The 17,716-nt window shown below is 39.5% G+C and overlaps 1 protein-coding gene across 2 annotated transcripts in view; it reads right to left on the bottom strand.

Annotated features, from left to right (window-relative positions):
* Positions 1 to 522: 522 nt before the first annotated feature.
* The window catches only part of gpr158a (G protein-coupled receptor 158a), a 71,191-nt gene continuing 53,997 nt past the window's right edge, over positions 523 to 17,716 (bottom strand). The window contains exons 6-12 of one of the 2 annotated variants that reach the window (XM_016673269.1): positions 12,439 to 12,548; positions 10,692 to 10,930; positions 8,716 to 8,854; positions 5,299 to 5,404; positions 4,089 to 4,235; positions 3,905 to 3,988; positions 523 to 3,475 (exon numbers count right to left, since the gene is read on the bottom strand). In XM_016673269.1, the coding sequence (XP_016528755.1) occupies positions 1,631 to 3,475; positions 3,905 to 3,988; positions 4,089 to 4,235; positions 5,299 to 5,404; positions 8,716 to 8,854; positions 10,692 to 10,930; positions 12,439 to 12,548 (2,670 nt within the window). In that variant the 3' untranslated portion in view covers positions 523 to 1,630. The remainder of the gene's footprint in view (positions 3,476 to 3,904; positions 3,989 to 4,088; positions 4,236 to 5,298; positions 5,405 to 8,715; positions 8,855 to 10,691; positions 10,931 to 12,438; positions 12,549 to 17,716) is intronic. The other variant, XM_007555746.2, reaches the window with a different exon arrangement.

Raw genomic sequence — 17,716 nt, 5'->3', positions numbered from 1 at the left:
TCTTTAATTAAACTCTGGTTTGTTTGTCTAAACATTTGGTCCATTTGGGGAAGTGACAACGTGTAACCGAACTCTGGTCCAGTTTGAATGGATATGTGAATGCCAAGCGGACCAGAGACCGCTCCCAAACCAGGAAGAGGTCTACAACACAGGGTATTCTGGTTAAATAGAACCAAACAAACGTGAGAGTCTAAACTAGCAGGAGAAATGGTTCGTAGTCTTTAACTAAAGACGAAAGAAAAATCCTACATCCACTGAAATCTGAAGCTACTCTATTTTTGTGTACATTTTGTGAACCTTTCTCAGAAGTTTTCATGTTGTTTACTTAAGTGGTTCTTGTTGCAGCGCCCCCACAGGCGAGGAGGGGAACAGGTTTTTCAAAGGGTTTAGCTCAGTTGCTGAAAATGTAACAAATGTTCCAGTTTGGTCCCCAAATGAGTCGCGTCTACGGACTATCTGGTGTGAAAACACCCTTATTACAATAAACCTAAGTGACTTCTGGTTGATAAAATAGTAAATTACATCAAATTGTGGGAGGTCAAAGTGTAAAATCTCCCCAGTTGGTACAAAATGTCCCTTAGCAGACGGCACCAAAAGTCAGGGACAAAACGACCAAAACCAATAATCTAGGAGATGGTGACGGGGTGTATTGACCCGTGTAAATGAACTCCTTCTGTATTCTCCATTTTAGCTTTTAAGGGATATAAAAACAGGACCAAAAAATATCTGTTTCTTGGGGAACATCGCTAGCTAAAACATTAGCACTGATCAGTCGACAAACAAGTAGAGTCCAGCTACTCGGCACCTGGCTGTGCATGCTGTTAATATAGATCACCGTCACAAAATCCAGACAAAATCACTGTTTTCCCTCTAGACTGATACAAGACGATGCTAATAGTTAGGCACGTATAGTACAGCTCCACAGACTTGGAAGCATTTTAATCTGTAGAGAACTACAATTAAATAGATCTAAAAATATATATATGCTGTGTGAATGATTGCCAGTGATATAATATGGAAATTAAGAGAATAAAATGTACATAAAGGACAGAATCTGTTCTGAATTTATGACATTTGCTAAGGTGCTATTGAGTTACTTTCCTTCTGTTTTTGGATCAAATCCTCATTAAATACAAGTTAAAGACCAATATCACACTTCACAGACTCTTCCTGTTTTATACTTCAACCCAAATCTCATCTATGTGACAACAAAGACCGAAACTCTGAGCTGGAACCAACACATAGTAATAATAATATCACTTTGTTGTCACATCCGGGTGAAAAAACATCAGACAGCAAACAGAAAGTAAAGACTGCAGAGATGGAGAAAGCTGATGTCTGACATTGCTCATAAAGTGTAACGGTTGCATAATTGGTCTACAATTTTATTTCCAGGAATTTCCCTGTAGTAATCTGGAATGCTCTTCTTGACTTTGTTTTGTCATTTTGTACATATTCCAAATATGTAAGACGGGAACAAAACCTCAGAAAGGAAGGCAACTTGTGGGTTAACTTTGCTTCCAAGTTACCATACAAATAGTAAAAGGTAATATATATAACTCTTTGCAATTGAAAAAAGAAAAATTATACATCGATAACTATAATTTCAGAGGTCCATTCAGGTTGAGTGTCATGCCTTCTTGCTTGATTTGCTCTCGTCAAAGTCCCAGGGGCAAACCTCTGCCTTTTTAGCAGAACTAGCAGCCACAGCTTTTAAATTTGGATTGCTCTGCTTTTCTACTGGGGCATTTTTATCAGAGCCCGTCTTACTCGACACGTCCTCAAAATCCCACGGACAAACTTCAGCCTGCTTTGGTTTGGCTGCTCCAACATTAGCGCTTTTCCTTTTCTCCTCCTGCGGCCCCTCCTGCGGACTCTCTACGTCCCACGGACAGACCTCGGACAATTTCTGCTGGCTCAAACGTTTATCTGAGGACTTTGTTAAACTTTTCTCATCCTCAGTGTCTTTTGACTTTTCCTTCTCAACCGTCCTGGTGGAAGGGGCACCTTTCCTTATCGTGGGCGATTCTTTAGCTTTGGGTGCTTGTGCCGGACTGGGTGTCCTGTCTGTACTTGGAGAAACCGCAGCACTGTCGTAGTCCCAAGGACAGATTTCGGCTTTTGTTGTTGATAGGGGCAGAGATGTTACCCCTTTGGGAGCATCTGAAATGGGGTTTCTACCTCGTCCGTCCACAGGAGAGGAGCTCTTTTTCTGCTTCATTGTATCTGGAGACCGGGCTAACTCTGTCACCTTCTGCTGCTCTTCGAAGTCCCACGGACAAATGTCTGCTCGCTTTGTTTTGGAGCTTTCTAACGTAGAATGAGGCCTGTTTGACCTTGACTGACTGGACACTTGTTGCCTTGGTCCTTCTGAGAGACAGGCTTGTGTCTCGCCTCCCTCTTCCCATGGACAGACCTCGGCTCGTACAGAAGTTGTCCTCTGACTCTCCTTTGAGTGTTTTCCACCCGATGGAGACTGATCAGAGGCCTTCTGCTTCTGGGATTTACTCCCTTTGGTGCTGCCTCCATGAATCGTCGTCGACTCCGTCGGTGCTATTGAGACGTGCTTCTGGATCTTGTTCTCAGACGGAGTCGGCAGGTCTTCCAACTCCCATGGACACACTTCGGAGACGTCGTACAGGTCCTTTCCCCGGACTGGATCAGAGCAGATTGCAGGCTGGCTGCCGGTCACCGGCTGCTTCATGATCCTGCCTTTGGCTGCGCTTTGTTTGTAGTCAACCGATTGGCTGATGATCATCTTTGGCTGACAGTCGTTCTCTGCCTCTGCATTCGCCTTCGTGTCTTTGCTCTTTGGCTGACTCTTCTTATTGCTGTCCTCTGAGCTCTGGGTCTTCCCAGTCAAGCCCAAAGTCTTCTCCTTGGCGCTGGCGATAACACTCAAAGACTTCTGTAGCATGGACGCTCTGGGGTGAATTGGTTTCTTGTCGGCTGTTAGATTGTGGGCACTCGCCGACTTGCAGACTAACGGAACAGACTCCGTAGATTCACTGGGGGCGCTGATGTTCTCACTGGACTTCTTCTTGACCAGCTTTTTGCCCATCAGCGTATCTAGTAGGGACCCTTCATTTGTGGCCGTCTCCATCTTGTCTGCGGTGGCCCTGTTGGCGTCTTCGTTCTGGTCACGGACATGGTCGTAGCTGCTGTGGGACTTCTTGAGAGAGAAAACCTTGTTCTTTAGCGTCTCTTCCTTGGCTGGTTTCACCTGATGACTGGGATCCAGCGGGTTCTTCTTCAGCATGCAGATGCTGTTCCGGTTGCTCCCGTAGTCGCCCACCTCCTTGTCTTCCCGGCTGCACTGCCGATGCACAGACTCTGGGATCTCGGTGATGCGTCTCATCAGCGAGCGCCCCAGACCTTTCTTGGAGCTCCGCTTCTTCTGCAGGTGCGGGTTGTTCGCTAGCATCTTCTTTCTTTTGTAAATCTCCAGCTGGGAGTATAACTTTTTCAGCTCCTCCTAAAAATGAATAAAAACAGAAAAGCAAATTGGTAAATCTTCATTGAGAGGTACGAGACGCATTTCGATGACAAAACACACAATCTACTCCACTTAGACCATGCAACTTCATGACAGAGAGCTACAAACATCTGCTAAAAGACGCACTACTCAAAAATCACATGCGTGCTGAAAGAAAAGCAAAGACAGGACTGTTCTGGACAGCATCAAATAAGGAAACGACGTGTTTTAGTGTTAGGTCTGAAACAGCCTCTAATCTCGGGTCCTTGATTGGCTCCATCTGTATCTTCATCCGAGACATTAAGTGCTTCCAAGCAACCTGGATGTGATCATAACACCACTTCCTCAAGAAAATACTCCAAAGGCACCCAAAGCTTTTGGTAGAGAGACTTCTTCAGCTCTAACAGACAAACAGATATCTCTGCTCACGTTGGTACGTTTTTCCCAAAGGCTGTCGCAAGACCTTACGCCACAGCCATTAATAGAACTGAGATGGCCCATTTCTTCTGGTGTCTGCAATAAAAAACTGCCATGGCTCAGTATTTGTAGAGGATTCAAACGCAACGCCAGGTTATGCAAATGAGAAGAAGAGGCGGATGTAAACTCTGCGTACCCGAATGTCCTCGGGGTCCAGGCTGTGCTCGCTCCACGCTGAAGTGATGCTGCTGTTGAGGTACGACCCGGAGCGACCCATATCCAGCTCGTCCTCATAGGCCTCAGAGGCGATGTCATCCCTCATGTGGGTTCCAGCAAACAAAAACTGGAGAAAATGTGTTAGAACTGATTAGTAGAGGTTGTTTTATTGGCAATATACATTTAAGTCCTTGTAAACTGTAAATGTGGTGTTTGTGTTCCACTAATGCCTGTTGATGCAAATTCAGCACAAACCAAGAATCATGTTGGAAGCACGTAGCAGCCATCTAGAGGCTGAGTAATACCCAATTATCACTAATTCACTTCATTTGCACATAAAATACCTTAAGAATTTACTTTATTTAAGCTTTGTACAGTGCCTATAAAAAGTTTTCACCTCCACAGACATTTTACTCCTTTTATTGCTTTTACAAATCAATCATGATCAACAAAAAAAATCTTTAAAAAAAACTGCAATATTAAGGAGAAAATGTATTTCTACAAAATAATAAACCATAAAATGTACCATAAAATAACTCATTGCATAAATATTCACTGACTTTCCTGTAAATGACCTAATTTAACAGAGGTCCAGCCAATCGGTGCATGGAATGTAGATCACTGAGTGCAGTGAACGTGTCTCCAGTGACTGTCATAAAAAGACAAGCGAGGAAATATTTATGCACTTATTTAAATTGAGATATTTCTTTATTATTTTATAGAAATCAGTTTTGACTTTGACATTTTTTTAGTTTTTGTTATAAAAAAAGCCTAATTTTGTTGTTCAATGATTTGTAAATGAAAAAAAAGGGTAAAAATTTTCATATTTTCATATGCACTGCATCATCATTCAATTTAATAATTTATAACAATATAATAAATAAATAAAGATGATTTCTAAAATCATTTTTTAAAACAACTTGAATCAGAGGTGAAAGTTCACCTACCAGCTACAACAGAATGGATTAAACCAGAAATTAAATCAGAATGGCCTAGTCCAAGCAAACTGAACTGAGAAGCTGACTGAGGACAGTTTGTAAGCCAGCTGTTTTTTCCCTTCCTCTTCTGAATTTTGCAGCTGTTGGTTTAATAAAATGCGTCACGATTTGAGGTTTACGTCATGATGACGAAGAGCTGCAGGGTTTGAATTCTGGCTGAAGGCACAGAACTTGAAAAGGAGGTTTTCCCACCTTTGGAACGAGCAGCAGACCCAGAGTCACCGTCACCGTCAGGTGGGTGTGGGTGAAGAACAGCAGCAGCATCCAGTCTGGGTGGAGTTCATGAGCCAGAGTGAACCTGGGACGCCAACGGAAACATTTAAGCACAAACAAGCCAAAAAAAAACCCCCACAGAGAAACCGCAGGAAAACTTTGACTGACTTTTCTGGAGTATTAGGACCAGGCTTAGAAAAAAAACTCTTACAAGAATAAAGTCGTAATAATTTGAGACTAAAGTCATAATATTACCAGAATAAAGTCAAATTATGTGAATAAACACGTATGCGGATAGTCAAAATAGTACAGGAATAATGTTGTAGTATTATAGGAACGGAATCATAGTAGTATGAGAATAAAGTCAGTGTTACGAGGAAAAACTTGTACAAGAATAAAATTTAAATAATGAGAAAAAAGTCAGAATATTACAAGAATAAACTTGTACAAGAATAAAGTCATTATATCATGATAATGAAGTTACACATTACTAGATGGAAAAAGTTTAAATAATATAATAATAAAGTAATAAAATTGAGAATAAAGTCGTAATATTACCAGAATAAAATAGTAGTAAACACATGACCATCAGATTATTATCGCTAGCAGCAGCAGATTACTGATATAATCTGATGCTGATGTGTAAACAGATTAAGTTTTAATTTATTTATAAAACAAATACCAAGGTATAAGTTCTCAACATTCCTTACTTTACCATGGCTGTTTGACTGCTTATTCATGTTGGTGATCTCATGATATTATAACTTTATTTTTGTAATTTTTTTTTTTGTATTTTCCTGTTTCTGCCTGTAAAAAGAGAATAAACCGCCTTGTTTCAACTATCGTTCCATTTGGTTGATCACTTTGGCAGGTGGAATATTTTCTTCCAAAACTTTCACAATGATTTGCAAAAACAAGAAAAGTGAAGCGACCTGGATCTGGGCATGAGATTCAGTCTGTTTTTGCATCCGACAGCTGAACGCTGGGTGAGATAATTAGACAACAGCGGTGAGAGGAATGATCAGGATTTGAAGGCATGTCCTCTCTGGAGCGCCACAATGCAAGCAAATGTGATATAGCAGCCTCATTAAAGTCGGCAAATGGGTAATTAATGAACAGTTACTGTGGTAATAGCTCGAAGAAGCGGATGAAGGCAAAGGTCCAGCATGCGAAATGTCCCAAAAGCTTTGAAGTCTGTCCTCCTTCGTGTTTGGTGATGCGTTTCTGTGGAGATGAGGGTTTAATAGCCCCGGAGTTTTGTCTCTCCTCAGCCCAAGTCGTCAGTTCATTCCCTGCACCGGGGCAAAGAACCGATGAAAACACAAACCCAAAGTCTGAGCTCCAGCCGGCCGCTGTGGGGTCAAGTAGCTACTCTAATTTATAAAAGGTGACCTATTACACTTCCTTAAACAGGTTGGGATAGACTTACACATCAAATGTGTCAAACTCAAGGTCCGAGGGCCAAATCTGACCCGCAGTAGCTTTTTATGTGGCCCTCTGGATTCCAAATTACATCATGAAATTCATCCAGTTTTTCACAAATCCACAAAATTCAATTTTTTTTCTAATTTTACTGCAAAACTTTCTCAAAACTGGCCAAAAACTGCTTCCTTGGCCTAACTTCATGTCAATACGGTTAATTAATAAAAAGTCACATTTAACATCATACATTAGTGCAAATATTTCTATGTGCTCACCTTGCACATTAAAATGGCTGCCAACAGATGTGCAATTATACAACCGTATATCTAGAAAGTGGTTTCTGGATGGTAAGTAAACAACAAAACACTTGGCTTTTCCAGCAGCCATTGTAAAGCACATAGAGAGGTAAAACCAAAACTTTGACAAGTTTCACTGACTTGTTAATATTAAACATGAAGGTTAAAAGGTTACTCAACTAAAAATAAAAAGTACAGCATAGTAAAAATACTCCTAAAAGTACATTTGTTTTCAAAAAGTTACTCAAATAAATGTAACAGAGTAAATATAAATAAACAAAAAGGTTTCAACTGACCAATCATAATGACAAAGTATTTATATGGAGTTCAAAAGCCTCCAAAACTCAAAATTTCTTTGAAAACCTATGAATAGCAAAACATTCAAGACGAATAAATGTTTGTTTAGAGCCAAAATATGTCTGCCGATAATTTCACCTTTAATGCCGTCACAGAAAATAAATCACTGTGGCGCTCTTCATTAGTAAGTAATGTGATGGAGCTGATCTTTAAGCTAGGGGCTCAGAATAGCTGCGGTGATGTCAGTTCATTTAAAACATCTTTGTGCAGCGATTTGACGTGCAGAGCAGAGGAACTTCACTGTGAAACAGCAACATGAGGCTTCGCTCTCAGGTCACATGGAACAAAGAGGCCTGTGGAAGTTATGCTTAATTATTTTATGTGATAAACAAAATGGCACGTAAATGTGAAGTGCATTTAAAGTTAGGAGTGGTTATCAGAATTTTCTTTAAAGACCATTTTATTCTGCAAGCTAATGCCCCTAAATCAACGTTTACACTCAGGCGTGAAAATGGCTGCAATCAGACGCACAATTACACAACCGTACATCTTTGAAAAGAATAAGTGGGGCCTTCTGCACAACCAACAATAAAGCAGCAAGTGGTTTCTGGATGGTAAGCTGATAACAAAACTCTTGTCTTTTCCAGCAGCCATTGTACAGTACGTAAAACGTTAAAACCAGCTGACCAAATGTGCTGGAATTCTGCTCGGGTTGCAAGGTAACGGGGTTGGGCTTGGCTGGGGTTGCTAGGTAACAGCGCAGTGCTCGTAGAATGTGACTTATCGGAAGGTTTTTGAAACGGCTCATTTTCCAGACACCAAGAAACATTAATTTACTGCCAAAAAAACAGCTTGGTGGGCTTTTTTAAGTGCTTGGACTGTTTTTAGAAGCACTTGAGACACAAATGGCAAAACAAAATCGAGCAAAATGTGAATTTTGCATGATCCCCCTTTAATATTTCCTGTATTCTTTTTCTTTTCTGACCAATCAGTGCAACTCGGCTGAATTTTACCCAATCTTCTTAACCTTTTTCTAATTAACTTCCTATTTCAAGATGAGGGAAGTGTGACAGCAATGGCAACATTTGTCTTTTTCTACTTTTCTTTTTTGAAAAGAAAAATAAATAAATTTAGAAATTCACTTATACTGTGTCTACAGTTCATGTAATTCTTCACAAAACTTGAAAATGTTGTTCGCACTTCAGACACAAAAAATATTAGAATCCTGTCTTTTTTACAAAAAGAATTTTTGTAATGCCATGCAACAACTTTTTAAAAAAGATGCTGGAAAATCTGTAATCTTAGTTAAAAAAAGTCCCATTGCAACATCCTGGATGAACCGGAGCACCTGGGTCACATTTGGGAGCAGAACGGGGATTACCTGATGACGTGGAAAATGGCTGACAGCACCAGCTCGTTGTGAACGGCGATGGCCATGTACCGAGGCTCGTGGAAAGCCGACGGCACCGTCCTCACGGCGTAACAAAGGTACACGGCCCACAGCAGGAAGAGGAACTCCGCTGTTCAACAAAAAATCATGCAGACCAACAATCCTCATAAAAAACTCTCCAAGTTCAACACATTTCCTCCTCAGACACAGAAAAACCTTCTGCTCAACAAATATGTTGGCTGCAGCTGTGGTTTCTGTCCGTTTTTTTGTGTCTGACCTTTTCTTATAATATCTTTTATCACAGAAAAATTAGAAAATTGTAAAAGATTGAAAAAAAATTAAAATGTCATTTATCTTATATTTACTTCTGTGTGTCTGATTTTTTTTCTTTTTAAAATTTTTTTTTAATCACAGAAAAGTGAAAAATTAAAGAAAAAGCTAAAAAAAAATGTAAAATATAATTTATATTTTTATTTGCTTCTCTCTGTCTTTCTGGCTGCATTTGGGTTCAACTACAAATCAAACCTGACAGATTTATGATTTTATTTCCTAAATCAGACAGCCTGAATGTTACTGACTGCACCTGAAGAGAAGAAGTTAAAACACAGTAATTAAAAAAAAAAAAAAAACTAAAATAAAGACTTTGAGTGATTAATTTTCTTCACAGTATCTGTTTCACTGAGTACGTTTAAATTAAATATTTATAATGTTTCTGATTGGTCAGCAATATTTAGTGTATTTATTTTGTTTCTAATGGAAGAATATTAGTGCTGAAAGTGCAGTTTTTGCTGCATTCGCAGACCTGCTCAGTCAGGCCCAATTTGCTGTAGGCTCCCTTAAATTTATAGTATTGTTTTGGAGCTGGGAGGAAAATTAACCACACAGGACTGCAGCTGAATCAGACCTCTGACTGCGAGCCAGAGCAGGTGTATTTCTTAAAATCTGAAAGATTTATTGCTTCCTGGTGAGTCTGAATTACGAGCCGCGTTCAGGCAGAGACAGAGCTGACTTGCATATCCTATTTTTACCGCCTAATGAACAGAATGAGACTGCGAGCTCAGTGTACAGTAGCACAGCAGGGTGTCTCTGCTTGTGGCCCATCTGTTTGTTAGAAGCTTCTTCTCTCTCTTAAAGACTTGGCTGGCAGACAGGACACAACAGATGAGCATATTTGATTTCTCATCTGCCTCCGCTACTTTCCTCTCAGACGGAGCAGCGAATAAAAGTTGCATCGTTGTGGAGAAGAAAAAGATCTTTCTGGATTTAATGGATTAATATTATTACAAGATGTGCAGCCTGGCTCTATGTTGAAGCTGCAGGATGTAACTTTTATAAAAAATATATATTTTTAACATATTTGTTAAAGCTATGTACACTATGAAACAGATTATCTAAAAATTTTTTAGCTCCTCTGCCTTATTCTATTGCTATCTACAAACAACCAATAAGAGCGAGGAGGCGGGTCTTAGCGCTGTCAATCATGGCCCTGTTGCTCTCTGCAGTGCTGCAGCTAGCATAGCCTCTCATAAATGCTAATGCGAATTAGCATGACCACCAATTATGGCGGATAAACAGTTTGTCTTGTAACAGTGAGTTGTTTCTCTGCTGTTAGCACATTTAGCATCGTGTTCACGAGGGAGATTGACAGCGCTAAAACCCTCCTCCTGTTTCTGATTGGTTGTTTTTGGTCGGAAGCGGTGCATTTGTGCATAGTAGCTCAGGGAGGAAGTGGAAGAGATCAATGTTTTCTGTCTCATTTCTCTGCATGTTTTAACATATTTTTTATAAAAGTTACAAATTGCAGCTTTAATGATGTGAAACTTTTAAAAACTAAATTAAAAGAAATCTGTAATGGGATAATATCTTTGTAAATATTTATATTTTTCATCACTGTGGAATGTAATCTGGCCATCAGGTAACATTTTTTGCTCCTAATCTTGAATTAGATATTTTGTGTGCGGACTTACCGACGGCCATCATGTAGTCCCAGCGATCCAGGAGGCACATGCCGAACTGACTCCCGTCGGGCGTGTGGCCCACGTCGATGAGCGCCAACTTCCTGTCTGGGTTCTGACAGACGGCAGACGTCCACGCCACCAGGAACCAGCAGACGATGAGCAGGATGATGGCCAGCAGGCGCAAGACTCGCCAGCTGGTCATGTAGGGGATCCGCTGGGCTGTGCGGGACAAGAAGACCTTCAACACCCTGCGGAGAAAAAGGCCACCTGTGTTAGGACGGATCTGTGGCCTATACAAAACATGTTCACTACATGTTCTATACAAAATCGTTTTTAGATAAGGAGATCTTTGTCTGGCCAGTTCCTTTCATAACGAGCTGTTTTAGGGCCTCTGTCACTTTAAATCCAAATAAGCTGCTGCTGGCCACGACCTCAGGTTGACCTTTACACTCACACCTAAAAATGGCTGCAAACACATGCACAACTGTACGTCTTTGAAAAGCAGAAGTGGAGCCTCCTGCACAACCAACAAGAACATTTTTTACTTTCAAACTCAAAAACTTCTGAAGTTTTTTTTTCTGATTAAAAGATTTCTGAATTTTTTTCTTGCACATTTCTGATGTTTCAAATTTAGAAAATTCAGGTTTTTTTCTCTAGAAAATTCCTGAGAACTTTCAACTTTTAAAACTGAAAAATTAGTTTTTTTTTTAAAACTTCTGAGTTTAATCTCAAAATTTCTGCATGCATTTTTATCAAAATTTCAAACTTTTTTTTCTTGAAAATTTCTGAGATCAGTTTTTTTAAGCAAATTTTCAACTTTTGAAACATAGAAATTTCCTTGTTTTTTCTTGAAAATGTCTGAGATTAATCACAACATTTCTGATTCTTTTCCAGCAAATCGGATTTTCAAACTCAGAAATTAACTTGTTTTTTCTTGAAAATTTCCAAGATTAATCTAAAAATTTCTTTGCGTCCGGAAAATTTTAAATTGTTCAAACTCAGACTCAGAAATTGTCTTGTTCTTTCCAGAAAACTTCAGAGAATAATCACAAAATTTCTGATTTTTGTCTAGCAAATTTTCTACTTTTGAAACTCAGGAATTATCTTGTTTTTTTCTACAGAATTTCAGAGATTAATCTAAAAATTTCTAGACCTTTTTTCTTATGTCTGATAGCCTTAATATGTCATCGTATTATCAATTCGATTTTTTACTTTAAATTTTTTTCTCCTCATCTTCCCTCTGTGGCCACCATAGCGCCCCCTGGTGGTGTTTTGAACCCACCGGTGTGGGAGACATTAAAACAACCTGCTATTCTTAGGCTCTGCTCTTCAAAGCAACATCGATATAATTTCCACTAATGAGCCCCATCAAAAATTGATCTGCGCTACATTAATGTCCACTTACAGCCGTCTCTTAGCCCCATGTTCTTAATCTCCAGCTCTACTTCTGAAAGATTCATATTTCAAATAAAAAAAATAAGCTCCTCCTGCAGCTAATCACTAATATCGCCGCTTGATGCCAGCAGTCATTTCTCTTCTTCTTGCCGTCACATTTGTCTCTGTAGTATTTAGAGGTTAGCAAAGGCCACGGCTTCCTTAATTACTTTATCTTGGCAAGGAATGCAAAATAAAGTCCAGTGATGAAGTAGCTGAGGAACACACAACCTCTTGACTCTTTCTTTTAGCGAAAATTAAAATGTGAGATTTTGTGTAATTGCTGTGGATAAAGTCGATGGGAGTGAATAATGGAGAGCACCTGTAGAGTTTCAGAGTGAGCGTCCCGTAGACGGTGGCGAAGCCCAGCAGTCGGACCCAACGCAGCAGGATGCAGCGGAAAACGCTCGGGTGGAAGTAGATAATCCCGACCTGGAAGCAGACAAAACCAGCCAGGGTTTGAAAGACACGTCGGCGTACTGGGACCACTGTGGATCCCACAAATAATAATAATAAAAAAAAGTTAATTTCTGTTAAAAAAAATCTTACATTTTGAGATTAATCTCAGAAATGTTCTAATTAGGACATTTCTGAGTATGAAAAGTTAAAAATTTGCTAGAAAAACTCAAATTTTGATTTTAATCTCAAATTTTCTACAGAAACACAAGAACATTTCTGACTGTAAAAAGTCAGAAATTTGCCAGAAAAAAAAATATAAATTTGAATTTTTTTTTTTTACAAAAAGCAAAAAAAAAAAAAAAAAAAAAAAAAAAAAAAAAAAACATCCAAGTTTGAAAAGTCAAAATTTTCTACAGAACAAAAACAAACTGAAATTAAACTCAGAAATTTTTAGAAAACAAAACAGAATTGCTCTTAGTTGGAAAAGTTTTTTTGTTTTTTTTAAATCACAGAAATAAATTAGAAAAACAAAACAATAAATATTTGACCAATGGAAATGTTCTGTTTCAAAAGTCTAAAACTTTTGACAAATTTTTTTCTTCTAGAAAATCTGCGACTTTTAACACTCCGATATTTCCATGTTTTATTCTAGAAAATTTGAGATTTTCTGGTGTAAATTTACTCCTTTGTTTCTGATCCCAGTGGCGTTTTTACGCCGTCGTGGGAAGATAACGGCCTCAGTGGGGAAATTAAATCCAAGTCGGAAGAAGCTGCAGCCTCAGCAAACAGCTCTATAAACACTGAAGTGATTTTATTTAAATGTTTGTCCTGATCTGCGTCTGCAGCAGAGCAGAAGGATTTCATTAACTCTGTTTGCTGGTTCTACATTCTCCCACGCCTTTTAACGCAGACTGCGTTCATTTTTCACTCTTCTAACCATCAAAGCTAAAGGTATTAGGATGTAAAATGAAGCATCTTTTGTCTCCACAAACAAGGAGGATAAAAGTTTAATCATAGAGTTGAAGAACCTCCTGAGATTTCTCACATAAACCAGCAGATGGGATCAGTTCATGCTTCAGCTGACATGTGATGCTGCTGCTTTTAACTCAAGAAGAAGAGCTACGATTATTGAAACCTCTGGTGATAATACGATATACATTAATATAACACGCTAATACGATATACAGCCTCCGTTAATACGACAGCATTGTATAAAATTTCACTAGGCTGGAGCTTTCAAAGAGACGCAAACTGAAATTGTCAAAGTGAAACCATCCACAAGCCACGAGAATGTGAATTTTAAAAAATGCAAATGTAATTTTACTTTTTTTTTTAAGTTATTGGATTGCTTTCAACAATGAACATGAAAATTTTAGTGAAAAGTAGTGTAAAGTTTTGGCAAGAGGGATTTGTTCGACATTATCAGAACATTCGCTCCATTTTCACTACAAATGTGTAGAAAACTTGTCAATATTCTGCTAATGTTGAAAAACACAATTTCTCAACTGTGGTGTTTCCATTGGGTAAGAAATGACATAAGACATGTGAACTTCAAAAGGCAGGAAGTGGACTACAGAGCAGAGCATCCTGGGTAAATGCAACCAAAACAAACGTGCTAGCTTAGCGCTTTTGGCAGAAGTGGGTCGTAGTTTTCACCAAAGACAAAACAGAAAACCCGAGACCACTAAAATCTGGCGCTGCTCCATTTTTATTTTTGTTTTGTGAACAAAGAAGTGTCTTCTTCAGAGGTTTTCATGTTGTTTCCTTCTGTAGTTCTTGGTGCAGCGCCACCACAGGCGAGGAGGGGAACAACAGGTTTTTCCAATGGTTTTGTTTGTGAAACCAAACCGCAGCAGCTGAAAATGTAACAAACGTTGCAACTTTGGTTCAAAATCAAACCAAATCTACTGAGCAGACAAAGTTTTTCTCACATTCATGATTTAAAGTGACAATGGACGGAATAGTAGTGCAACCAGAATGGCTGCTGCTGCCGCTTTTTCTATAATCAGAGCTACTAGAAGTCGTTTTGCAGCGTGATCTGAAGGATAAGTTCATAAACTGCATGAGTCAGTTAAAACGTGCGCTGACATTTCAGAGCTGTTCTTGGCGTTCTTCATCACAGAAAGCTTTTCCGCCGAGACACAGAGGAGGACATCAACCCATGTTTTCCACACACTGAAAAGTGGCCGATCCACTGCTGCCAACTAAAAAAAACTAAAAGGAAAAAATAAACCCTGATGGCCTTCCAGCGACATGAAAAGAGCCAACACAAAAAAAGAAAGAAAGAAGAGACAGAAACAAACATCTGAGGCGACATAATTATCTGTCCGCTGCAGATGTGCAGTGATTTCCCCTGTGGGATTGTTAATGGTAATCGGATTAGCTGAGGCATTAATACGTTCCCTCAGGCAGCAGAAAAGACGCAGCCATGCTGGCGCTCACCGGGTTTGAGTCAGTTAAGGGACACGGAGGAGCCGAGAGCGGAGCGGCGGCCCGGATCCTCGGCCTGCAGCCGACCGAACCGAAACCTCTGACTCAATGGAAGAGGTTGACTCAGCTTCTCCAGGGAGCAGAAAGTGAATGCTGAGGTTTTCATTTTACCTGCAGACCAGGTGTTTCACTTCATGTTGGAACGTCTCTTTGAAACGGAAATCAAGAGATGATGAAAAGGAAGCAACCCGGGCAGGTTCTGAGCAACACGCTGACGCACATTTGGGTCCGCAGGGAACCAAGAGGCTGCAGGAAAACCACCAGGGACCAGAAAAGATGGCCACTTTTAACTGGGATCTGAATCTAGTGCTGGTTTTGTTTGTGGTGGGAAAAAAAAGAGACATCAGATGATTTAAATAAACAAAAACTAGTTTCTAAATATCTATAAAACACAGACGCGCCAATTTTCCCATGTTGTAAGTGAAAATAATCTTCCAGTGGAATTAGTACTTTTTCATCAATATTAGGGAATAACTGACTTAAAACAAGCTCTTTCATCTTACTGAAAAGTTACTTGTAAGTTAGTTTTATCTTATTTCAAGTCAGATATTTGCACTGGAATCTAGATGAAAAATACTTGGTAAGATTTTGTGTTTTTGCAGTTTAATCACAGTTAATTCCCCGTTTCCTCATTATATGACTCAGGTGTGTTGAAACAGAGACGTCTAAAAGCTGAAGTCTGGAGTTATAGACCCTGTTTGGCGTTTCAGATCCTCGTAAAACAGTTAAAATGTAAATTTCTGGTCTGGATTTTGTCAATAATAGCAATGTGTGGCATGCACTACTCCACTTGATAATGCTATAAACCAACCACACAAAAGATGTGACAAAAGTCGATAAGCAACAAAACTCAAAATATAAAACGGACAAACTGAGCCGTCGTGAGAACCAAAAGAGGCCCACAAGTCAAAATAAGACGAGTATTTCAGATAAACTGAGGACAGTGTTTGTCCTCAAACGTCTCCTCCTGGCGCTCAGAAACCTCGGCTGATGCACTTTGCATCAGGAGCTTTCTGGGAAGCGTCTGGCCCCCGATCTTTAGGTCGGCTTCTCTTAACGCCAGTGCGCATAAAGAGGAAGATCAGTTTCTGCCCTCCTTCACTTTTCAAACCTCCCATTAATAATCGATGCTAAGTGCTGTGCATTAAGGGTTCAGTAGCATCTGTAAGCAAAGGGATTCAGGACTGTGTGAACGTACAGCGTTTGACCTACAGATATGGAGACAATTCTCTCTAAAACTTTGACTACAACTTCTTTATTTATCGCTTAACTTTGTTTTACATTTTCAGGTGTGAATGAGACAGGTTTAGTTTCTTCACTCAGCCTCTTCAGGATACCTGAACTGAAGCGCAACGTTTTTCTTTATGTTGCAGAATACAAACACTTTTTACCTGCAGGGTGTAACTTCTACTAAAAAATGATTTTTACATATTTGCTAAAACTGGTCGCCATGTTGTGATGGTTTGTTAGACAATCTGTGAAAAGATCGATCTCCTCCACCGCTCCTGGACAAAAACAACCAGGCAGAGCCAGGAGGAGGGTCTTAGCGCTGTCAATCATCCTCACGTACACGCTGTTAAATTTGTTAATGATGGGGAAACTCACTGTTACAGGAAAACCATCTATCCGCCGTCATTGGTGGCTCAGCTAACTGGTGCTACGCTAGCTGCAGCGTAGCAGAGAGCAGATTGGGAGGAAAAGGGAGGACGAGCAGCGCCACATCAGATTGTAATTGACAACACTAAGACCGGGAGAAGGCAGAGGAGCTAGACTTTTTTCACAGGTGATCTGTCTCACCATCCTGTCATTACATGGTGACAGTTTCAACAAATATGTTACAAACGTTTTTTATAACAGTTGTATGTTGCAGTTTTAACGTGTTCAAATTCACGAAAAAGCAAAGTAAAGTTTGGAGAAACTCCTGCAGAAGACTAAACTTTCTCAACCACCTGGAGAGGTGAATTATTTGGTCAGAAATCGGATGATTGAAGCTTGGGAAATTACTTTTACTTTTATTGAAGGGAGAGTACTATGATTTTATAGCACAATCAAGTAACTATCAGTTGTTATTAAAATGCTGTATGCATCAAATATGACTTTAAAGAAATTTAACATTCCGATTTGAAATTGGGTCTCTGTCTCTTTAAGAAGCTCCTGCTCTTTTTGAAACTCCGCCTTCAGGATGGCTCCTCTATTAACCTTTAACAACTATTTAGGGGTTAATATTGGAGCCATGTTGAGAGAAGTATGGGAGATACAGCAGACGCACATTTCCACCAGGTGTTTGCTAACTGCTGCTGGCTAGTCTGAAGGTGCTGAATAGGGGGAGGAGCTGCGCCTCTAAGGCGGAGCCAAGTCCGCCCAGGCGTTTTCCCCAGTTGAATGGTTGCCATGGAGATTAAAGGATTTCTTAAACATGCATGGAAGAATCAAAGTAACACTCCAAGTTTGTTTTTAATAAAGTAATAACATTATAAAATTATGTAAAGCTAAAAAAAAAGTCGCTGGCCCTTTAAGGAAGATGGAATCCAGACTTTAGATCTAAGAAGCAAAACAGTTACTGACTTTATCACATAGAATCCAAATAAAATGAATGGAGGTTTGTGGCACAAAATGTACAAATGTTGTTTGAATGCTCTTTGTACATTTCTGTAAGAAAAGGGAAAATGATTTAACAAACATCCACAGCATAAAAAAAAGTGTATTCAGAC

The sequence above is a fragment of the Poecilia formosa genome, unplaced genomic scaffold (assembly GCF_000485575.1).
Source record: "Poecilia formosa unplaced genomic scaffold, Poecilia_formosa-5.1.2 Scaffold72, whole genome shotgun sequence".
NCBI lineage: Eukaryota > Metazoa > Chordata > Actinopteri > Cyprinodontiformes > Poeciliidae > Poecilia > Poecilia formosa.
The sequence above is the reverse complement of the archived record's forward strand: the minus strand, read 5'-3'. Positions and strand labels throughout refer to the sequence as shown.